We start from the raw sequence: 20,154 nt of genomic DNA, 5'->3' as shown, positions 1-20,154 counted from the left end.
TTGGAAGAGTTTAAGGCTGTGTTGGATGGGGCTCTGAGCAATCTGGTCTAGCATTAGAATTAGATGAACTTTAAGGTTCCTTCCAAACCAATTCTATGATTCTATGATCTAGAAAATCTTATCTCTCTTCATTGTATAGTAGTATCTACAGTATTTATATACTTAGCCATATTTTTTTCTATTGTAAATTTCTGTTCCTGCTTCCTCTTGGACCTATGAGTGTAGGAGATTACCATGATCTCTTCCCTGCTACTAGTAGGCATTGTGCTATTCAGTATTTAGGAGCAGAGATGTGCATCAGAGAGTCTTCAGATTTGTTGGTGTCTACTCTTCAGCTGATGGAGTTATTCCATACATTGTTTTAATGTCATACACTTCCCAGGTAGATTGGTAATTAATAAATTGAAGAAAAATAGAACTATAAAACCATTTTTCCTTTGGGAGGACACAGCTTCTTCAATGCAGGCACTAAAGTATTAAAAGACATTTGCTGCCTTAGTCAACCTGAAAAAATAATTTTATCAGGCACAAAAAGAATACAAAGAAAAATTCCATAGTAAAATGTATGTTATACCTGACAAGAATTCAGGACAAAATTCTATTCATGTGTCAGGATTTTTGGTAATGACAACGATATTAAATGGGGTACTCAAAATGAATGTTGTGTAACTGAAAGTAAAAGTAAATAGATTGCCTTACTTGAAAGAACTGTCTTATTCATATAGCAGGTTGTTTTAATTGTTTTACTGGGATGCTTTCAAGCCATAAGACTGTCTTGAACAGGTAATAAAAATACTCATTTTCTGAAGAGCTGTATTAGTGGTCCCCTGTGGGATTAGATTTTTATCACCTTGGATGGCTTTTTATTTTTCCTGAAGACTTTTGTATTTGATTGGGAAGCAGGAGTGCCTGTGTGTGGTCTTGTTTACTCAGTATAGACAGCTTTTTTTTATTTTTTTTCCCAAAATCAAAATGCAGAAGGCTATAGCAGAAATAACATTCAATATACTGTTATTAGGCTTCCCTTTACTTATACTAAAACTGTGTGAAATTGACAGTGCGTTCTCTTCCCTTTATTTCCATGTCCTGCTTTCTTGATCTGTTAATTACTTTCTTATATTTTGTACTATTATTAGACATCCTGAATACATCTTTTCCACTTCAGTCTGGTAATCTTATGTTGGTTTCTCACAGAACTGTTAACATAAAAGTTAATGGGTTCATTTGTAAAATATTTGTAAGATACGCAAAGTACATTATTTTGAAACTTTATATGAAAAAGTGCTCTTTTTTTCCATAATAGATAAGTTTAATCTACAGTAAAGTAGTTATTCTGCTTTTAATTTTAAATATCAGCATATTGCAGAAGTTTGTCAAAAACTTGCATGGGTCAAATGTGATAGGATCTGTTACTATCAAACAAAATTGCTTATGAATGCTCAGGATGAGAAAGCTCTCAATATTTACATTATGTTTACTTGAGGAAATTGGTCTCAAGCTTGTCATTATCTGACTAGGGTCTCTAGAAATTTTTAGTTTCAGGAACAGGAATTTAGAATGGCCATTGTGATTTAACACTTTGTTTAAATTGAAACAGCCCCAGCTGTATTCCTGCCCCATGGAAAGAATAAGAGATATCTCTAGGAGTTTTAAGTTACTCAGGATATTTACATTTCTAGTACCTAGTAGTGGATGATTTTGGCATGAGACAAGCAGGAGATGTTAAACATTTATTTTATGAGAAATGTAAATTGAAATTTGGGAAACTTGCCAGTTCATCAGAATGCATATTAAAAAACTGAAATAATTAAAATATTGTATCTTAGTATAAATTCATTTAATTTGGAAGGTGTATTTATTTCCACCCCTTTTAACAGATTCTATCAGAACCAGCATAATTTGTTAATAAGTTGTGTAATAGATGGCACACAGCTTGTCTTTTTCCCCATGGCATGTAAATCTTCCTCTTACAGCTACACCTGAAGTCATGCTCTGTTTGCATTTCAGCTGTCCATAAACACCTTGTAGGTTGTTGTACACTGAATGTTAGAACAGAAATATTTGAGAATCTAGTTCCAGGATGTACACATTAAGCATTGTTCTTTAGCAGAAGTTGCCTAGGTATTGACTTAATAGACCATAAAGCACCCTGAGGATTATGATTCTGTTCTACAATTTCTGTGGAGTGGAAACTGGTACACAGTGGCAAACATGTAAATGTCATCTGGGCAATTTAATGTGGAAAGTTTCTTTCAGTCAAAAAAAATCCCAGTCCTGATACACACTCTTCATTAATTTTGTGCATTAATTACGGTTGTTTTACATTAATAGTTTTTTTCTTGCCTTAACATAGGGGGGGAGTTTTTCTTCCCAGGTATTACTTCTATTATTGTCCTAATTTAAGAAGACTAGTTAGTCTGAAGCATATGCTTAAATGATCTTCTGCAAACAAATCAATTTTTTAATCTATATGGGAAGTACAGAGGTCACTCAAGCTGTGATGTCCTGGTGTTGGAAGACAGGCATTTAAAATTTGAAGTTCTCAAAGAATTTTCTCTGACTTGGACAAAAAAATAAACCCCAAAACCCAAAGAGATAATTCGTAACATTCTCTTCCAGCAAAAGTTGTTACAAATCTCTTTTTGGGGGAGGGACAAGAAGGATTTCAATAAAACTTGAGCCTTTTGATTAATCTGTAAGACTGAGATACTAAATTTCTTGAGAGATTGTGTTGCATCCTGTGTTTGGGTTGCTGTGAGATTGTATTTAACTTACATATTGCCAGACTCTTCTAGAGATTTTTGAATATTCCAGTTGATATAAGGAAATAAAATAAGTATTCAATAGTTTGATAACTTGAGCAAAAATAATTAGAAGCCCAAGGAGAGAGTTTGTCAGTGATGGTTTTGTTTTGTTTTTATAATACAATTTATGCCTGTTTGCTGAAAATTTGTGCCACTTTTCTGCTTTACAGAGCATCACTTGAGTAAAGCCTGTGTTTTGTGAACTGTGGAGCAGTCTTTTGTATTTCTCTAAATGCTTTGATTTGCTCCCTCAAGGTCATGCCTGGTAAACATTCTGATACTTTTGTAAAGAATTTACATAAGCACTTTTCAAGGCATATCTGAACATGCTGCTCCTTGGTGGCTATGTGGATAGTTCTGTATTTGGCTCTTACTCTGCCATCACCCGTTGGAATTTGTACTACAGACTGAGTGGGTTAATGAGTCCATCTGCAAGAGAGCCTCCCCAGGAGCTCCTTGTGACTGTAGACAAAGTAGAAAAAAATCCTCAGGAATTAAGGCTGTTCATTGTACAGCTGGACCCCAACTCCCTACTTACTTCTGCAGTGGTTTTGTTAAGGTAAGGCCTTAAAGTCCTGCCCACATGTTTATTTTTTAGAAGTTATTGAACTTGAGATTCAGATGCACATTTGCAGCATCAGATTCTGTGGGCTGTCCTGGAACTGTGTATAGAGTTGACTTTTATTTTAGTCAACCGTGGCTTTTGCAAAATGATGCAAAACCAATGGGATGTCATTTCTGTATGGGAACAGGAGCAAAAATCAAATACTGGTAGTTAAAGAAAATATGTCTACAACCAAGGTAGTAGGAACTTGTCCAGATAAATAAAAATACTGGAATATATATAGTATATATATATATCCAGTATATATATCCAGTATATATATATACTGGATAAATAAAAATTTCTGGAAGATTAACACGTGTCTGTCAGTGAATGGAAGAATTTTATAAGCAGTTAGTTTTCAGAATATTCAAGTTATCCTTACAGATAAGGATAGAAAGTATTTGAAAAAAGATTTTCTCCTCATTTGTTTTTACAGTATTCTTAATGAAAAATGCTTGATTTCTATTTAATTTCTTTAAAAGTTCAACTGTGTTTTGAAATTGGTGATTAAATTAATATGTTGCCAAGCACATTTTCTACTAAAAGGTTTTTGTCCTCAAGACTTGTTTTATGATAACAGGAGCCTTTTTAAGGATATGAAGTTTGTTTCAAGGAAGCATTTTATATGCTAAAATTCAGCATATGTTCTGGGTTCAGGAAATACTATTTTTTTCCCATGTTATTAGATCTTTAGCCTTCAGTCTGGGATATGTTGTGAAGAAGGGAATTGTCTTTGGGGACTATGAGAAATACTTCTAGTATATGTTGAGAATTTTAAGTTCTCAAGTGTTCATGGAAATTTCACTCATCTCAGGGTCCTGGAATTCCCAAGGACAGGTTCTTTGAGTGAAGACTGAGGTGAAAAAAACCAATGAGAAGGCCTTTTCTCTCTCTTAGTCACCAGATCACTGCCCCATTAGCCATGAGCCCATATTTTGCCTAGTCCTTCTTTTGCAGGTGATGTACTTCAGAAATCTTTTTCCATTGCTCTTCACATCCCACATCAGATTCAACTTTAGGTGGATTTTGGCATTCCTAAACATATCCTTCTAGGCTTTATCAATGTATCGGTATTTTTCCAAGTTTAGTATGTCTGAACAATCTTCTTTATGCTTCCTATTAATACTTGAATTTAGTCAGGAGTTCTGTGCATATTCATACAGACCTTGCCTTGGATTTTCAAGGTTGTTTTCAAGGATCACTGTCTAGGTTAAGAATGGTCCATTCTGGTGTACAGGAAGTCAACAAAGTCAGCAGAAGACTTATAAATTTTAATTGAGTTTATAAATATTCTTCCACCTATTTACTAATGTGGTCTGTGAAGCAAAATCTCCTTATGAAAAGGCTTTAGTGGTTTTCTTGTCAATTGATTACCCTTTTGAAATAACCTAGGAAACAGTTACACCTGTACTTCTCCAGTAGTTCTACAGGAATGGCAAAGCATGTTGATGGATGGGGTTGTTGAGAAGGATTGTAATCACATCTCCTGGAACAGCTGAATCTGTCAGCTGCAATTGATTGTGTTTGACTCTATACTCATACACTCCATTTTCCTTTCCAAAGTAAAGCATTATGCATACTCCCTGTGTTTGTTCAGACTGAAGAAAACTAAGGAGATAATAGCTACTGCCATAAACTATCAGGTGGTTGCTTGTGGAGAAGATGGAGCTATACTCTCCTTGGATCTGTGCATTAGAAGTAGAAGAGAAAAAAGAAAAGTTATAATTACCTGTAAGAGGAAAACAAAAAACCTCACAATGCAGATTGTGAGATATTTGAACAGGTTGCCTGGAGGGTTTGTTGAAATGTCATCTTTGAGGATACTCAAAACTTGACTGAACAAGGTTCAGAGCTGCCTAATCTGACTTTGACCATACTGTGCTGTGAGTGGGAAATGGGACCAGATGACCTCCACAGGTCCTGTCAGTTAAAATTCAAGATTTTATGACTGCATACATTCTTATTAGATATCTGTCAGTGAGACATAAGAAATCAGATCAATAATAGATCCTTTTGGACTGTGCCTGGATTTTTAGCAGTGTAATTTACAGCAGTTTTTCCCTTAAATTTCTGATAATGGGGACAGTGATTGAATATAGAAGTTAGAAAGGAAAGATACTAAATATTTTGCAGTTCAAGTGTAGAGAGACTGGCTAGTCTAAGTAATTTCCTTTTGATCGTTATTGCTGTTGAAAAAGGGACTAAAATTGACTTCGGAAGTGTAGATGCAGTTAGCAAATAAAGCATAGAGAAGTAGTGAAGGCTGAATAGACTGGAACACACTAATTAAATTATGGTAAATTAACTAAACAAAATGGAAAAAATGGATGAGAAGATTGAAAATAATTCTCACATTTTACTTTTCCATAGAAAAATGTTTTTCTGGAAAGACTTAGTTTCACCTTCTCTATGTTGGCGTATTTTATGTAAAAAGAATATTTATTTTATTGTGATGTTTTCATATCATTATGTTTCCTTCATTTTAATTTGTGACATCTCTGAGATTATGTCAGTACGCAAGAGTAAATTACTTTATTTTGCTTGCATTCCATACAATATTTTTACTGGATCTCAACATTTACAAGTTCTATTTATATAGATAATTTTATGGAGAAGGATTTAAACCTTGGTTATTTTTCAATATATAGAAGTGATTTGGAAATTCTTTATGAAGTGTAGTACAGACTCTCACACAAGGAAAAGTGTGTAAATGCTACAGGGGACCTAACACTGAAATACACATATGAATAATATATTAGTTGATATACAGTATATATAATTAAAATTGAGAGAGTAAAGCAAATTTATAAAATATTTAAACTGAATAGTGAAGAACACTGCAGAGAATTAAATGCATTTCTTGGTTTTTTTTATTCTGACAGTTTTATGCTACCAGTATGTAGCAGTTTTCCTGGGGAGGATGTTTCCCACACATAAGAAATTGCCTGGGTTCCTTGACATGCAGTGAAGCATAACTAAAGCAACAGTCTCTAGATATGGTAGAAAACAGTAGAATTTTACTCAGTAAAAAAAAGGTTAACTTTCCATTACCAAGTAGAAATGGAAATGATACAAATATATGTTACAATTTAGAATGGAAATAAATTGAGCGGTTAGAAGTCATGAAACATCTTTGACCATAACCTTTGTCATAAGGAATTTGTGAAGTTATTTAAATCTAGTTTCCTTTTGAGTTGGGGTGGGAGGTATGGATGGTTAGTTTTAATTTTTTTTTTTTTTTTTTTGCTGCTTTTAGGTTTTCTAAATTGATGAGGTATATTACTTTTTTGTCAGTCAGCAGCTAAAATTATACTTAAGAAGTCAAAACTACATATACTCAAAGGGACCTTGGTCTTATCTGGAATTATGGATGCATATCTTTGAAAACTGCAAGTTATAATATCAGATATAAATTGAATGAATGATTTGGTATAGTCTTTCTATTGTAGTGATTTTAAAAATCTGCTGTAGAACTTTTCTGACCTTGAAAAATTTGTTGTCTTGATTTGAACAATAGACTGCACTTAGTGAACAGCTTTCTTTGAGAAAATTCAATGATAGGGGATAAGAACTCTGTAGCTTTATGTTTCATGTACAAGGATGAGTTTTTGGTATTGAAGAAATCCCTGTCTAGCATGGAACATATTAACAATTGAAGTAGGCAGGTTTGCAATGAGAATAAGTGTGGGATTTGACTGAGTGCCAAATCATGGATTTCTAGCCTGTCTGCCAGTAGTTGGGTGTCTTTCTGGATGCCCTTGTAGGATGTAACAATAGATTTCACTGCTTGCATAGATGGACAGAATTTAATGTCCATTAAGATACTTCTAAAGCAGAAGATGATGAAGACTAAGCTTTTGAAATCCTTTAGTTTTATGTTGTGTGTTACAATGTTGTGTTGTGTTATTATTTGTTATGTCATGTTCGGTCTCTTGGCTTGAGAAAAGACACAAAAAGAAATACAGCAGAAATTTAAATTTAGAAAGGAAAAATATATAATTGTGATGTGTATTTCTTCTGTTTACTTATTTTAATGTTTTTTCCCCACCCCCTCTTGTCTTGCCTGTTCCTCCTGTCAAATAAAGGCCAAGAAACACCAGGTCTTTCTATCAGAGACGTATGAAAACAACATGAGAGAGCTGGAGTTACTCTTGGACAGCTTTGCTATGTCAGACCAGCAGACAGCAGGTTAGTTGAAGGTATAAAATGACAGATGCATCTGTCAATGTTCCAAAGTCACTACATTGTGGGAATTCTGCAGATGCCTCTTGCATTCCCTCTTCTCAACATGCTTTGATTTGATGACATGATGAGAGCAGTTCTCACAGCAGTCAAATGGCCTTGCTAGCTGAGAAAGGGTGACGGATTGTGGACCTGCTGTTGTCAGCCCAGAGCTTGATTTACAAATGCTGGGGTGTATATGATCGGTCAGAAAAGGGCTCACTTGCTGTGCTCTAAATCCAACTGAGAAAAAAGTCCTTACAGTATACCTGCAAAGGGAACAGATGTTTTGCCTGAACTGAGCCAAATTCTGAGGCAACCTTCAGCAACTTAAAGGTCATATATTCAAAAAGGTTGTGTAGGACACATGATGCAACACAATACTTCTTACAGTTGATTGTGGACTTGTATTATGTTGCATTCATTTAATCTGATACAGAACAAATATTTCCCTTTTTTCATTAAAATAAATTTTAAGTCAGTGGTTGTCACTCTGCTACCTGGTTTTCTATATAATTATTGTATCAGAGTTATCAAACTGCTGCCTGGTTAGACATTTGAAATAGTGGCTAACATAAACAAGCTGAGCTTTAACGTCAAGCTAGTGATTTTTCTAAAGCTGGAAATTGAGCACTTTTAAAAACCTAAATTTAAAACTGTAATTCCCATTAGAAAAATTGCATACTACACACAAAGTGCTTCCAATTTATAGTGTAAGTAAACTGGAAGAAAACACTTTTTGTGCTTTTTAGCAACAATAGACATAAATGGGTTGCTAAAAACACTTTTAAATAAAGATACATTTTTTTGTATCTTCACAAAAGGATATTTTTTAGGGCTTGGTGATACTAAATTTCAATAAAGAATCAACTTCTTTGGATTTCTCTTGTCCTTAAAAGGCAAGCTTGGATTCTGTGATGTGTTGATTTTCTTGCATAGGCTATATGCTTTTTGTTTTGGAACTGGTATAAGTTTTAGTCTGCAATTATAAATGTGATTACCATGATAATGTCTGTAGGTTTACAGTTGAAAAGCTCTTAAAGAGTGTAGGTTATCCACAGTTTTGCAAAGTTCCACGTGCTCAAAAGGGCTTAAGTAACTCTGGGGAGAGCTGGATGCTGCTGCCAAAGTGCAGTTTCCAAAGCAGCAATTGTCTTTTGGATAGTAAGCCTTGCTGAGAACAGCTTTGACTTGTCCCTATAATATTAGAAAATCAGTAACAGTACCTTGAGTATTAATTTGCTTTGATTGAGGTAAACTTTTAAACTAAGTTATATAGATTTTTTTTTCAAGCTTTAGGATCACTGAAGAGGCTCTTGAGGTGGATAGTAGAATTTAGTTTTGCAGTAGATCAACTGAGTCTTTACAGTCAATTACAGTCTTTTGATATTAGAATAGACATTGACTAAAACTTTTGTTCTACATATTTGCTATGCTTTAAAGTTTGAAACTTAATTTTTAATGCTTTTGTGTTATTATATTATCACTGTGGTGTACTTACAAATTTTTGTATTTAATAATATTCAAATTTAAAAATATATTGTTATTTTATTTGAAATGGGAATACCTATATACCAATAAAAGTAAAAATCTTAAATACATCTTTGTGATCTAATTACTAGATGTGGGGCTACATGAGCCACAGCTGTTGGGGAAGTCTTTCTTGTTCTTGTGGTCAACATTGAGCCCAAGGGGTTGAGAGATCTGTTTAAAAATCTGTCAGTATTAAAGATCCAACACTAAAGATTCAGCCCCTTAATTCAAATGCTGTGATTATTAGGCTATACAGTAATGAGAAGATAATACTATATTTTTATTGATAGTATTGATCGTTAGCCCAGTTGATGCTGGTTCAATGCCAGGCACCCATGAAAGCTGCTAACTCATGCAGCTGGACAGAGGAAAGGAAATTTAACAAAGGGTTCATGGGTTGTAGTTAGGACTGGGAGAGTTTACTCATCAAGTACCATCACAGGCGAAACAGGCTTAACCTACGGATAAGAAGTGAGCTTACTACTAACAAAATCAAAGCAGGATAAAGAGAAGTAAAAATAAGTCCTTAAAAAACCACCTACCCTCCACCCCTTTCTCCTTGCGAGCCCTACCTCCTGCCCAGCTGGCACAAGGATGGAAGGAATGGGTGTTACGGTCAGTTCATCACCCGTCGCTTCTCCTGCTGCTCAGGGAGAGGAGTCCTTCCCCTGTTGCACCCACAGGAGACAGTTCACTGACAGCTTCTCCAACATGGCTCCATCTCATCAGCAACAGCTCCCTCCAAACTGCTGCAACGTGAGTCCATCCCACAGGCTACAGTCCTCCCAAAACTGCTGCAGTATGGGTCACTCTTCCAAGGACAGGCTGCTCCAGCCTGACAGCAGGGGCCCTCTCTCCACAGGCCTCCCACAGGATGACAACCTCCTCCAAGGTATCTGCCAGCTCCAATGTGGGGCTCCTCCACGGGCTGCAGGTGGATCCCTGTGGCCCTGCATGGGCTGCAGGGGCACAGCTGCTTCACCATGGGCTGCACCATGGGCTGCAGAGGAATGTGGGCTTCAGTGCCTGGAGCACCTCCTGTCCCTTCTTCTCCATTTGATGTCTGCCAAATTTTTCTTCTCACTTGCTCTCATTCCTGCTTTACTGTAGTGACAATTAAAATGGCACCACAACATTTGTTTTGATTTATTCTTAAACCTGTTATCACAGAATCACCATTTCTGATTGGCCCAGCCTTGGCCAGTGGCTCATCCATCTTTGGAGCCACCACAGATTGGCTCTGCTGGACATGGTGGAAGCTTCTAGCAGCTTCTCACAGAAGCCACCCCTGAAGTCCCCCCCACTATCAAAAACCAGCCCATGCAAACCCAATAGAGATTAAAACCTAAATAGTTTCAGAAAGTTTTTTTTTCTTTATGCATGTCAAAATAACAAGCATAAATCCATGTATTCTTCTTTTCCAATGACCTTTATAAATTTTCCAGAGCATTATTATTCTTATTGGTCCATTTGCATGAATTCACTTTGTATCTTTTCAGTTTATCACATTGTGCAGTTATTCAGCAATAGGGTATGTTCTTAGGAATGTTTGTCTTCAGGAAAAAAGTAATTATGGTTGTAGTAATCTAAAAAAAGGTGAAATGAGTGCAAAGTACTAAGAGTGTTAGCTGCTTTGAGTTAGCATAACCTTTTTTTGGTCAAAAATCTAAAACACAGCACCATGTGAGCTGTTATGAAGAAAATTATCGCTTTTCCTATCCTTGGCCCCAGTTCAGCTAGCAGAAAGTCTGAAACAGCAGATTTAAGAGTTTATTCACTTGTATATTTCTGTAAGACTCATATGGTGCTTGGCATTTTCCCCAAACTCTTCCCTCAAACTCTTGGGCAACACTGGGTGTACACTTCAAGTACTGGATTGGGTTTTTTATCTCATTGCTGACATAGTGCTTCTACCACAACAGAGTGCATTTGGATTATGTTGTGTGTCTCCTGCACAGTTGTATGAAGTCAGACAACATTTGGGCAGCGTTAAAGCCATAGATTTGTTTTCAGCTAATGCAGATAGGCTGAATCTGTATTTCTATTGGCAGATTGACCTGCCTATAAATAGGGTTACAGCAAAGGCAAGGAATGACAGCATGAAAAGTTTACTGGCAACATTCTAATTTTGGCAAACATGATATTAATGACATCATTGCAGGTTGGGACTTAAAATATGAAAATACATTATTTAGACAGTTTGACAAAAACTACGGTATGGAAGATAATTCTTGGATTGACTTAATAGGTATGGTTTTAAACTGAATGAGTATTGTGTTTTACCACTTTGCTAGAGCTACATGTATGAAAAAATAGTCTGTATTTTTTTTGTGCAACAAGATCAATGCAGAATGTTCCTACAATGGGTAGTAGTGAGAGGTTGGTCTTGTAAATGAGAAGACTGGACTGGAGCTCTGTGCATACCTATAGCTGTGGTTATGTGATAAAAATTATGGTAAGTTCACACTTGTCACTTTCTTCAATGTGAAATCTTAACTTCTCAAAAGATGTCAGATTTTATGAATTCTTCTTAGATTGGTTTTAAATGTAGCACTGTTGTTTGGGATATCTCTAGGATTCACCGGGCTCTGAAGTGTCATTAAGAAACTCTTGGTTTTTCTCTGACTCTACAGACTTTTAGAAACTGTGGTAAGTAGGTGGAGTGGCTGATAGAACAAAGGTCTGTCACTGGGATGTGCAAGCTGTAGAGTCGATCTTGCTCCTGTTACTGAAAGCAATCTTGCAAATATGTGTTGCTTTGAATAGGTGGGACTTTGACTGTGACAGCTAGTCCAGCATGAATAGCACTTTATATTTTCTGGTATTATCAAAAGTCAGGAGAGAAGAGGCTAACTAACTGAAAGAATTTTGTGAACAGCAGTTGGCAATACAATCTGACTTGTGCAGTTAAGTAAGTTTTCCACTGAGTTCTATTGGTGTACTATGTGTAGCCTACAGGAGGAATTTCATCATTTTTATACAATGCCTTAGTAGAATGTTATGCTTATTAGATGATGCTAATTACAGAATTTTTTAAAAATGCCCTGCAAGTATGTAGGTGGACTTCCTCTGATAAAGTTTTATGGACGGCCAAAGAAAAGGTTCAGACTTTAGTATCTGATTGGACTTTATGAGCCACTCTGTGTAAATTGCTTAATGACACTGGTGATAAGCACCTGTATCATTGTTTAGTTATGCTGGGAATTATGATGATTTAGCCTTCCTAGATATAAAATCCCACAGATATTTTCACTTTTGCAAAATAAGGCTGCTATTAGAGTCGGTAAAGATAGTTTTGCTTATAGAACATGTTAAAAACTGTTGAAAAGTTGATACTATAATTTGCTACAAAGTAAGCAATAAATGCTTCTGAAGAATAGAAATAATGCTGAGGAGAATGGTCTGTCAATAACCTAATATTGTGGTGTAACACCAGGAAAAAAGAAAAGTTTGTTCTTGGAAACTGAATATCAGCTGACATCTTGTGACCTCTCGATCAATACAGTGTTGTTTTGCTTTCTTGGCACATTGTTCTATGCACTTTGGAATGGTCAGACTTGTTCATTTGTCCATATTTAAGGCAATAAGATCAGAAGTCTTAATCTAAGGCTTAATAAGTAAGTTTAGTGTGTATGTAATGGATATATCAGATTTCTAATTGAATTGTTACATAGAACTCTGCAGACAGATAATATTTTTTGTCTCATTTCCTTTAGAATAAAATTCAAGATAATTTAAAATGTTATTAAGTCCTCTCCAAGCATAACATAATCATGTGATTTTTGGCTTGGTAAGGCTTTAAGTAAATGAAGTACTGCATTACTATATACATGCTTAGTCACAACAGCAAAATAATGTCAGGAAAAGTGTAACATTCTTAACTTTCAGAAAATATGTTTTTCAAAGTATATAATTGTATGGTTTCGAAGTTGGCTTGTCTGACTGAATGACACTGTCTTGACCACAGTAGAAATAATATGAGAGACTGCATACCAAATGCATTATGTATAAATGTAATCCAGAATTTACAGTTCTGTATCTTCTATTAAAGCTTTTATACAAGTGTCTTTCAGCTATATGTGCTGTGAAAGCATGGCTATACAGCTGTATCTCTCATGGCAAAAAAGGCCGCTCTTCAGTGTTCTGTATTGTCACTGAAGCCCTAACTAATTCTAATACCTCACATCCAGGGTGAGTAATTTTCTCTCTGTGGCTTTAAGGCTTAATTTTTGTTCTGTCTTTTCCTTCAGGCATTTGTAAGGACAAAGATATACCTCTGAGCTGCTATGTCGTTGAGACTTTGAGGTGCACCTTGACAGCTTACCAGAACAAGCTGGAAGATACATCTAATGAGGTAACGCTTGCAATGTTTGGCTCTATATGTATTGCATTTGGCCTGCAGCAGAACATACGCTTCACTTGTAAAAAAATGGCTGAAGAGTGGGAATGTTGAGTTGACAGCTTCAAGCATGCCCGAAGAAAAAATCTCTGTCGCTACTATTTCTCTAAGCTTGCCCTGCAGTAAAGTTTCACATTTGTGAAGGCCGGGAGAACAGTTTTTTTGTCTTTCTAGTTTAATTTCATTTTCTTGTTCAATCTTTCGGCGTTATTTTCAAAAAACATTTAGGATAACAAGCCATTCATATATAGGATTTTAGTTAAAAGATAATGATCTAAGAGGGCAGCTGCACATACAGCAGTGTTCCTAAATACACAATAGTTGAGCCTCAGTAGTCACTGCTGTATCAGGCATGTACATGATCATGCTCCCTTGTACTTCTAAAACTGGTATAATTTTCTGAGGAGAGTGTATTTTCAATGGATTCTCTTTGGGAGCTATTTTGCTATCATTTCAATTAAAATAGGACTGTTAGAATACTGTCTTTAAGTTATCTAAGAAAATAATGGAAATATTTCAATTTTGGGAATCTTGAAAAAAATCAGATGTTATCCATGCAGTCCTGCTGTCCTTTTATTTTACTGACTGAGAAGTTACAGGTTTGTATTTAGTTTCTTGTGTGTTTTTCTAGCCTGACTAAATTACTCCTCTTGGGTGTAAATGTGTTATTCATTTGTAGCTTTAAAGGCTGTAGAAAGAAGTTAACTGCACCATTAAAGCTTTTTGTACAAACTTGTGATTAGTCTTTGAATAAAACTGGCAAATACAGAAAGGCAAGGTGTGATGAGATTGTAAAGGTGCCAGCACTCCATTTCTAGGTGTTGTCTTTTGTTTTGACAAATGCATAGTCTAGCTAGTCACTTAATAGGTTAAAAAAACTAAAAAGTGAAAAAAAAAAGAAAAATATATCAGCTTTGCCCCTTTTATTGGAAAAAGAATGCTGTCTCCCACAAGACCTTTGAGTTTGTTCAAGGGACACAAAAATAAGTGACCATGGTAACAATTATACTTTTTAAACAACAAGCACTGTTAAGTCTCTCCCAGTGAGATAAGAGAACTGATGTGTATAGTCATTATGAAACTCTTCTGAGACCCAAGTCTGGAAGCTGAAGAGTAACTAGGAACATATTACCCACAACGAATTGTTATTTGGGAGGAGGAGCATCACGTGATAGGCAGCACAGTTGAAAAGTCGACTCAGCAGGCTTTGGCTTACTGATGTGCTTTGTTGTGAAACTGTGCCAGAGACAGCAGTGGGAAGACCAAGGGGTGGCTTCTAAGAAAGCAAAGAGAGTGTTCTGACAGAAAGAAGAATGAACTGTCAAGGAAAATAAATCGCAAGCAAAGCAGGACCAAATGACCTGCCACAAGACTTCCCAGTAGGACTGTGTGTGACTGACCCTGAAGTTGTCATATGGAGCCAGAGATCACTGAGCACCTTTGTGGTGCACAGAAAGGGCAGTGCTCTGTCCTTCTTGATTACCCCCGCCCCCACAGAGAATGCTGCTTTTGGCTCTTTATGTGTGAGATATGTTTAATAATAAAACTTTTTAATAATACAATAATGAACAAGGGGACTATGAAGGGCACTGTGCAATAAAACTAGGATGTTTTAATACACAATAAGAAAGAGTTTTAGTAAGCAACACAACAGTAAGAAAATTTTAGTGATTTTCTTTATAAAAAGATTCTCAACAAGATCCCACGTATCGATGAATTTATTTATGTATGTGTACACCTGTATATATATGTGAAATATGCTGGTAAACTTGTCATGTGTCATCTTTAACTTACTATGTTAAACATTAGATTAAAATATCTAGTTAGTTTGTGTGACTACACAAACTAACTAGATATTTTAAGTCTGTTAGTTGTGTGACTACACAAACTAACAAACTAGAAAGGTGTAGAAGTGTTTTGGGTTTTGTAGATAACTAGCTTCTGACTTTCCGTATAATGCAGACACCAGAATATGTTTGGAAAAAGGGGAAAGACTAGTAAAGCAATAAAAAGACTGGAAATATTCCAGTAGCATTCTTTAATTTACTGTAATTATTTCTAAGGGGTCTGCCAAGTTTCCTGACATCAAAATATAAAAATAAACATTTTAAATGTAATTAATAAATTTTGTAAATGAGGTATTCTGTTTCTGAGTTGCTCCTTAAATGTCAGGTGTTAGCAGTATCATCATATAAACAGAAATACGGATTATTTTGGTACATTGTTACTATTTTTGAAAGTGAAAAGTGAAGGTAGTAGGCATGATGGTACCTCAGTACACATCAAGCAACCTCTGAGATTGCTTTTGCTTTTAACCCTAAAAGTCACTGTGCCTCTGTGGTACATTGCTGCTTTTTACAGACTGTGAGTACTATCCAGTACTCAGTAAAGAATCAAGCTTGTAGCTGGACAATTTGTGCAAATGGCCACTGACTTGAAAACTTGTTTTCTCAAACCATTCCCCAGATCATTATCTGAATTCACTACGCTTTCAAGTGCATTTCAAAATCTGTGTTTTTGTCAGACATTTTGAGAGTTGATAGGATAGGTAAGAATCGACTCAGTTTGGGATTCTGCCACTACTCTTAATTTTAAATAATTATAATATAGTTATTTAGTGTTTTGTAATGGCATGTTATTTAGATTGTATGGAGTACAAAATCTCTTCAAGAAATTGAAATAAATTTTGTTTTTTTACTTTCATATACAAAATTCTTCCTTTCTATTATATTGAATAGATCATTGCAGCCTTTCTGTAAAAGCCTGTTTGACTTCCATATTTTTTGCAGCTTGAGAAAACGAAGACTTTGTGTAAAAAGATGACAAAAGAACTTGAAGTATCTGAGGAGAAAATGTGTGTTTTAAGACAAGACCTTAAGGTATGGTTTAATGAACTTAGCATGAAATTTGAACATTCTGCAAAAGGTATCTTTCTGGATTAAAAGTATCTTTTTTCTTATCAGAGTAAATCTTAATATCCTTGTAGTCTGTTGAGCAAACTAATTTACCTCACAAGTTTGTGTGAAACCATGCTGCTTTATCCTGGTTACCACTATAAAGTACATAATTTCAATGATTGCACTTCTAAAATAATTAAAACACATTGATAAATTTGCAGGGTATCATTTTATATTGAAATCGTTATCAGTAATCTTTTTTGTTTAACTGTTTTTCTCAATAAAAGGTAAAGAGAATTTAATTACCTCTGTGCACATGAAGGTATATTTTATTAAAGATGTAAATTCTTTAGTTATTTTTTTTGTTTGTGTTTATCAGAAAGGTCAATGCCTGTGATGCATCAAGTTGTCTTTAACAGCTGTAAAGAGTGCGGCATAAAATTTCTTGGAGTAAAAGTTACCTGAGATAAAAACACTTGAGAGCTCTTTCCTTTAGTTTTGGAACAATTTTTTTTTTCTGTTTTTGCCTGACACCACTTTTGTAATGTCCTGTCTGGCTAAATCAATTGGCAAGGGAGTGAGCAAGTCCTGACATTGTGTTTTAACTTAATCTCCCAACTAGCAATGTATTGTATTACTGCCAAAATAGAATGTCTGTAAACACAGCATTTTCAGATTCTTTTGCTGATATATGCTGCTTTATGTTTTATGCAGTGCTTTTCTGTAATATTCATTGAATCTTCACATTAATGGATACTTGTACATGATGTGTTGTTACCTGTTATGAACTTTACTAATTTATGTTTAAGATTTAGGACTTCTGCTTCTGTTACAGCACCTTTTTAAGTCACCTAAAAATTTTGCAACCCTTTGCAAGTGATACTTGTATTTTTCACATACAAACTGAGCTTGCTACACACACAGGGTACCGGTTTTTATGCAAGTTGCCTGTTTTCAATCTCTCTAAATTTTTGGTAATAATATTGTATAGATGATAAAAATCTAGATGCAGTCTGAAAGCATTTGTATTGGAAATTTAAAATTATTTAAATATTTTAATGTTTTTATTTAGAAGAATAAAACTTGTCATTTTCTGATGAATTTGGTGGTATCTTTTGTATGATTTTATGGTCTATGAAGCTATGATTTAATGAAAAATAAACAATGCTTTCAATTTGACCTTTTGCAAACTGTAGCAGTGCTGGAAATCCAGTGTAACTGCACCATATTTTGGCTCAAAGGGGATAGTGTATTAAGTTCTATGTTTACCTGGTGAGATTTTGGTGCTGGTAACATAATGGTATTTATGACCATTTCTGATTATTACTTACTTCCCATGGTCAAGCGTTCCAAGAGAGCCCTCACTTTTTTTTTATCTTGCATGTATAGAATACAAAGCACAACAGCAGCTGTGTTGCTTGCAGACTCAGCCCTAACAGACTAGGGATTCACTTAAGAAAATAATGTATCTTTTCAATAGGTCTGAGAGCTTTGCACTCTGCAGAAGATAAGTTGAATCCCTGTGTTCTGCATCTCATTTGTGGGGGTAGAAGGGACTGTGAAGATTACTGCATCATGGAGCTTTTACCTGTTAGAGGTGGATTTCCAATCCTGTCTAGTTGCAAGCTGTTGAAGGCCTATTGTCAGTTTTGAAATTCTGTTCTTGAAAGATAAAGTCCACCTAACATGGAATCCTGTGAATACATGTGCTTATATGACTCTTTCTTTCCTCAGGTGATGAACACTTGAATAAGGTAGCATTTTATAGAGTAAAATTTATACCAGCTTTTCTGTTAAATTTCTCTGTTTTATAGGAAGCTCAGGATACCATGGCTGATGCCAATAAAGAGTTAAACTATCTGCACACTAAGTGTGCAGACAGAGAGAATTTAATAGAAACTTTAAAAATGGAACTACAGGATGTACAGCAATGCTGGGAGAAAGAGCAAGTACATGCCACAGAATCTGAAAATGAAATCCAGAAGCTTACCAGGGCTTACCAGAAGGATATGGAGGTATTACTAGAGACAAGATGACTGTCAAAGAGTCTTTATTTAATCTCATCTTTATACATTTACATACATCAGATGGTTACTCTTAGTTTTAACAGATTTATCTCTAAAACATGATTTTAAGATATGTATTTTGAAATATGTGTTTAATATCACAGGATTTCAGGACATATTGGTTCTCCTTTCTTCTATATCAGAACTAATAGCTTAATCATTCCAGTATTTTGAATTTTTGAAAAACAGACTTTATTTAAAAAGCTATGCCTAACGAATTATTTCTTTCTTTCAAATTAAAAGTTAGCAGAAATGTTTTACAATTGAAACATGTAATATTGTCATTATCATGTGTTAATTACTTATCCACATGGTAATTGATAGCAAATATGGAATTGAGGTAGTTTTGCATGCATGCCACAAAACCTAGGAATTCTTCCTTTTATCTATTAGCTAATTGTGGTGTGCTATATGTGGGAATGGATCTACAATGTCTTATTTCAGAACTATTATCTCTCTCCTTATATGTATTAACAGATGTTATTTTTGTTGCTTTTTCTGACCAATAAAGCGGTTCTGTACTAGCAATAGCAATGATAGACGTAGTTGTTGTGCATATTGAGCTCATTATTTCCACAAATTTGGACATGGATGCCAACTGAGTAAAAAGGAAACATTCTTTCCACCTCTTTTACAGTCTGGTATTCAAATAGGGTCCACATGAAGCAGCTGGAATTGTTACACACATCAGATAATGATTAAAGCAGAGGAAACTAGAAGTCTGGCTATATTGTAAAGTCAGCATGTCTACAACCCTGTGGTTGCATTCAACATGTGTGAATAGATTTGGGGTCTTGGAATCCTGTTTCTTGCACCAAATGGATAATTACTGTCCTAGTTTTATCACAGCTCAAACATCAAATGTAATGATGGTGGCACACTGGATTTTCCTTGGAGAATTTGTAGATCTGTTAGAAACAAAGTTAAACAAAAATGAACTACAATTTATTTTTAATTGCCTAAAATACCATGAGATAATTGTGAGAAAATACACCCAAGTGTAATGAAAAGGGCTCAGAAAAGTCCTACTTTCCAGTCTTGGCCATCCATGTTTTCTTAATGTAAAACCTCAACCAAGGCCCCTGGAAAATAATGGGAACCTTTGCAATAGTTTACAGACTTTGTCCTTGTGACTTGTGAGGTACAGCTTGCTATTGTTGTCTTAATTAAAGTTTCTAAGTTGTATAAATGTACTACAAGCATTAAGGATGGAATTTCTATAGCATGCTATTGTTGCTAAAATTTATTTATAACTTGCGACAATTTATTGTATTACTGACTAAAATCGGTGTAAATGAATGCAGCATGGTTTGTGGAATTTAACTCGTGAAGCTAAAAGCCTATTTTGTCTGGCCGTTTAGTCTCATATATAATCCATGCAAAAACAATTTTTAAAAGACTTTAGAGTGATAGTTGTATAAATGGTGTGTTGTGCTGCCAAATCAATCAGAGAATTTTCTGCATGCTCTGCAGTTGTTGTAAGTGGGTACAGTTAGAGTATAACTGAATGTTTTGCCATAAATAAATAAATTGCATGTACTAATAGCATGGAATTTTTAATCTGTATCAGATAGCCGTCGTGATAACAGCAGGGCTGTTCTGTATTGATATAAGCTATTTATATATT

At 35.1% G+C, this 20,154-nt stretch overlaps 1 protein-coding gene across 11 annotated transcripts in view; it reads left to right on the top strand.

Moving 5' to 3' along the window:
* CCDC171 (coiled-coil domain containing 171) overlaps positions 1-20,154 on the top strand; it is a 155,417-nt gene that overhangs the window by 37,949 nt on the left and 97,314 nt on the right. For all 11 annotated transcript variants that reach the window (XM_068177037.1, XM_068177042.1, XM_068177040.1 and 8 more), the window contains exons 10-13: positions 7,497-7,599; positions 13,416-13,519; positions 16,354-16,443; positions 18,276-18,476. In XM_068177037.1, coding sequence (XP_068033138.1) covers positions 7,497-7,599; positions 13,416-13,519; positions 16,354-16,443; positions 18,276-18,476 — 498 coding nt within the window. The remainder of the gene's footprint in view (positions 1-7,496; positions 7,600-13,415; positions 13,520-16,353; positions 16,444-18,275; positions 18,477-20,154) is intronic.

This window comes from Anomalospiza imberbis, chromosome Z, assembly GCF_031753505.1.
Source record: "Anomalospiza imberbis isolate Cuckoo-Finch-1a 21T00152 chromosome Z, ASM3175350v1, whole genome shotgun sequence".
NCBI classification, from domain to species: Eukaryota; Metazoa; Chordata; class Aves; order Passeriformes; family Viduidae; genus Anomalospiza; species Anomalospiza imberbis.
The sequence above is the reverse complement of the archived record's forward strand: the minus strand, read 5'-3'. Positions and strand labels throughout refer to the sequence as shown.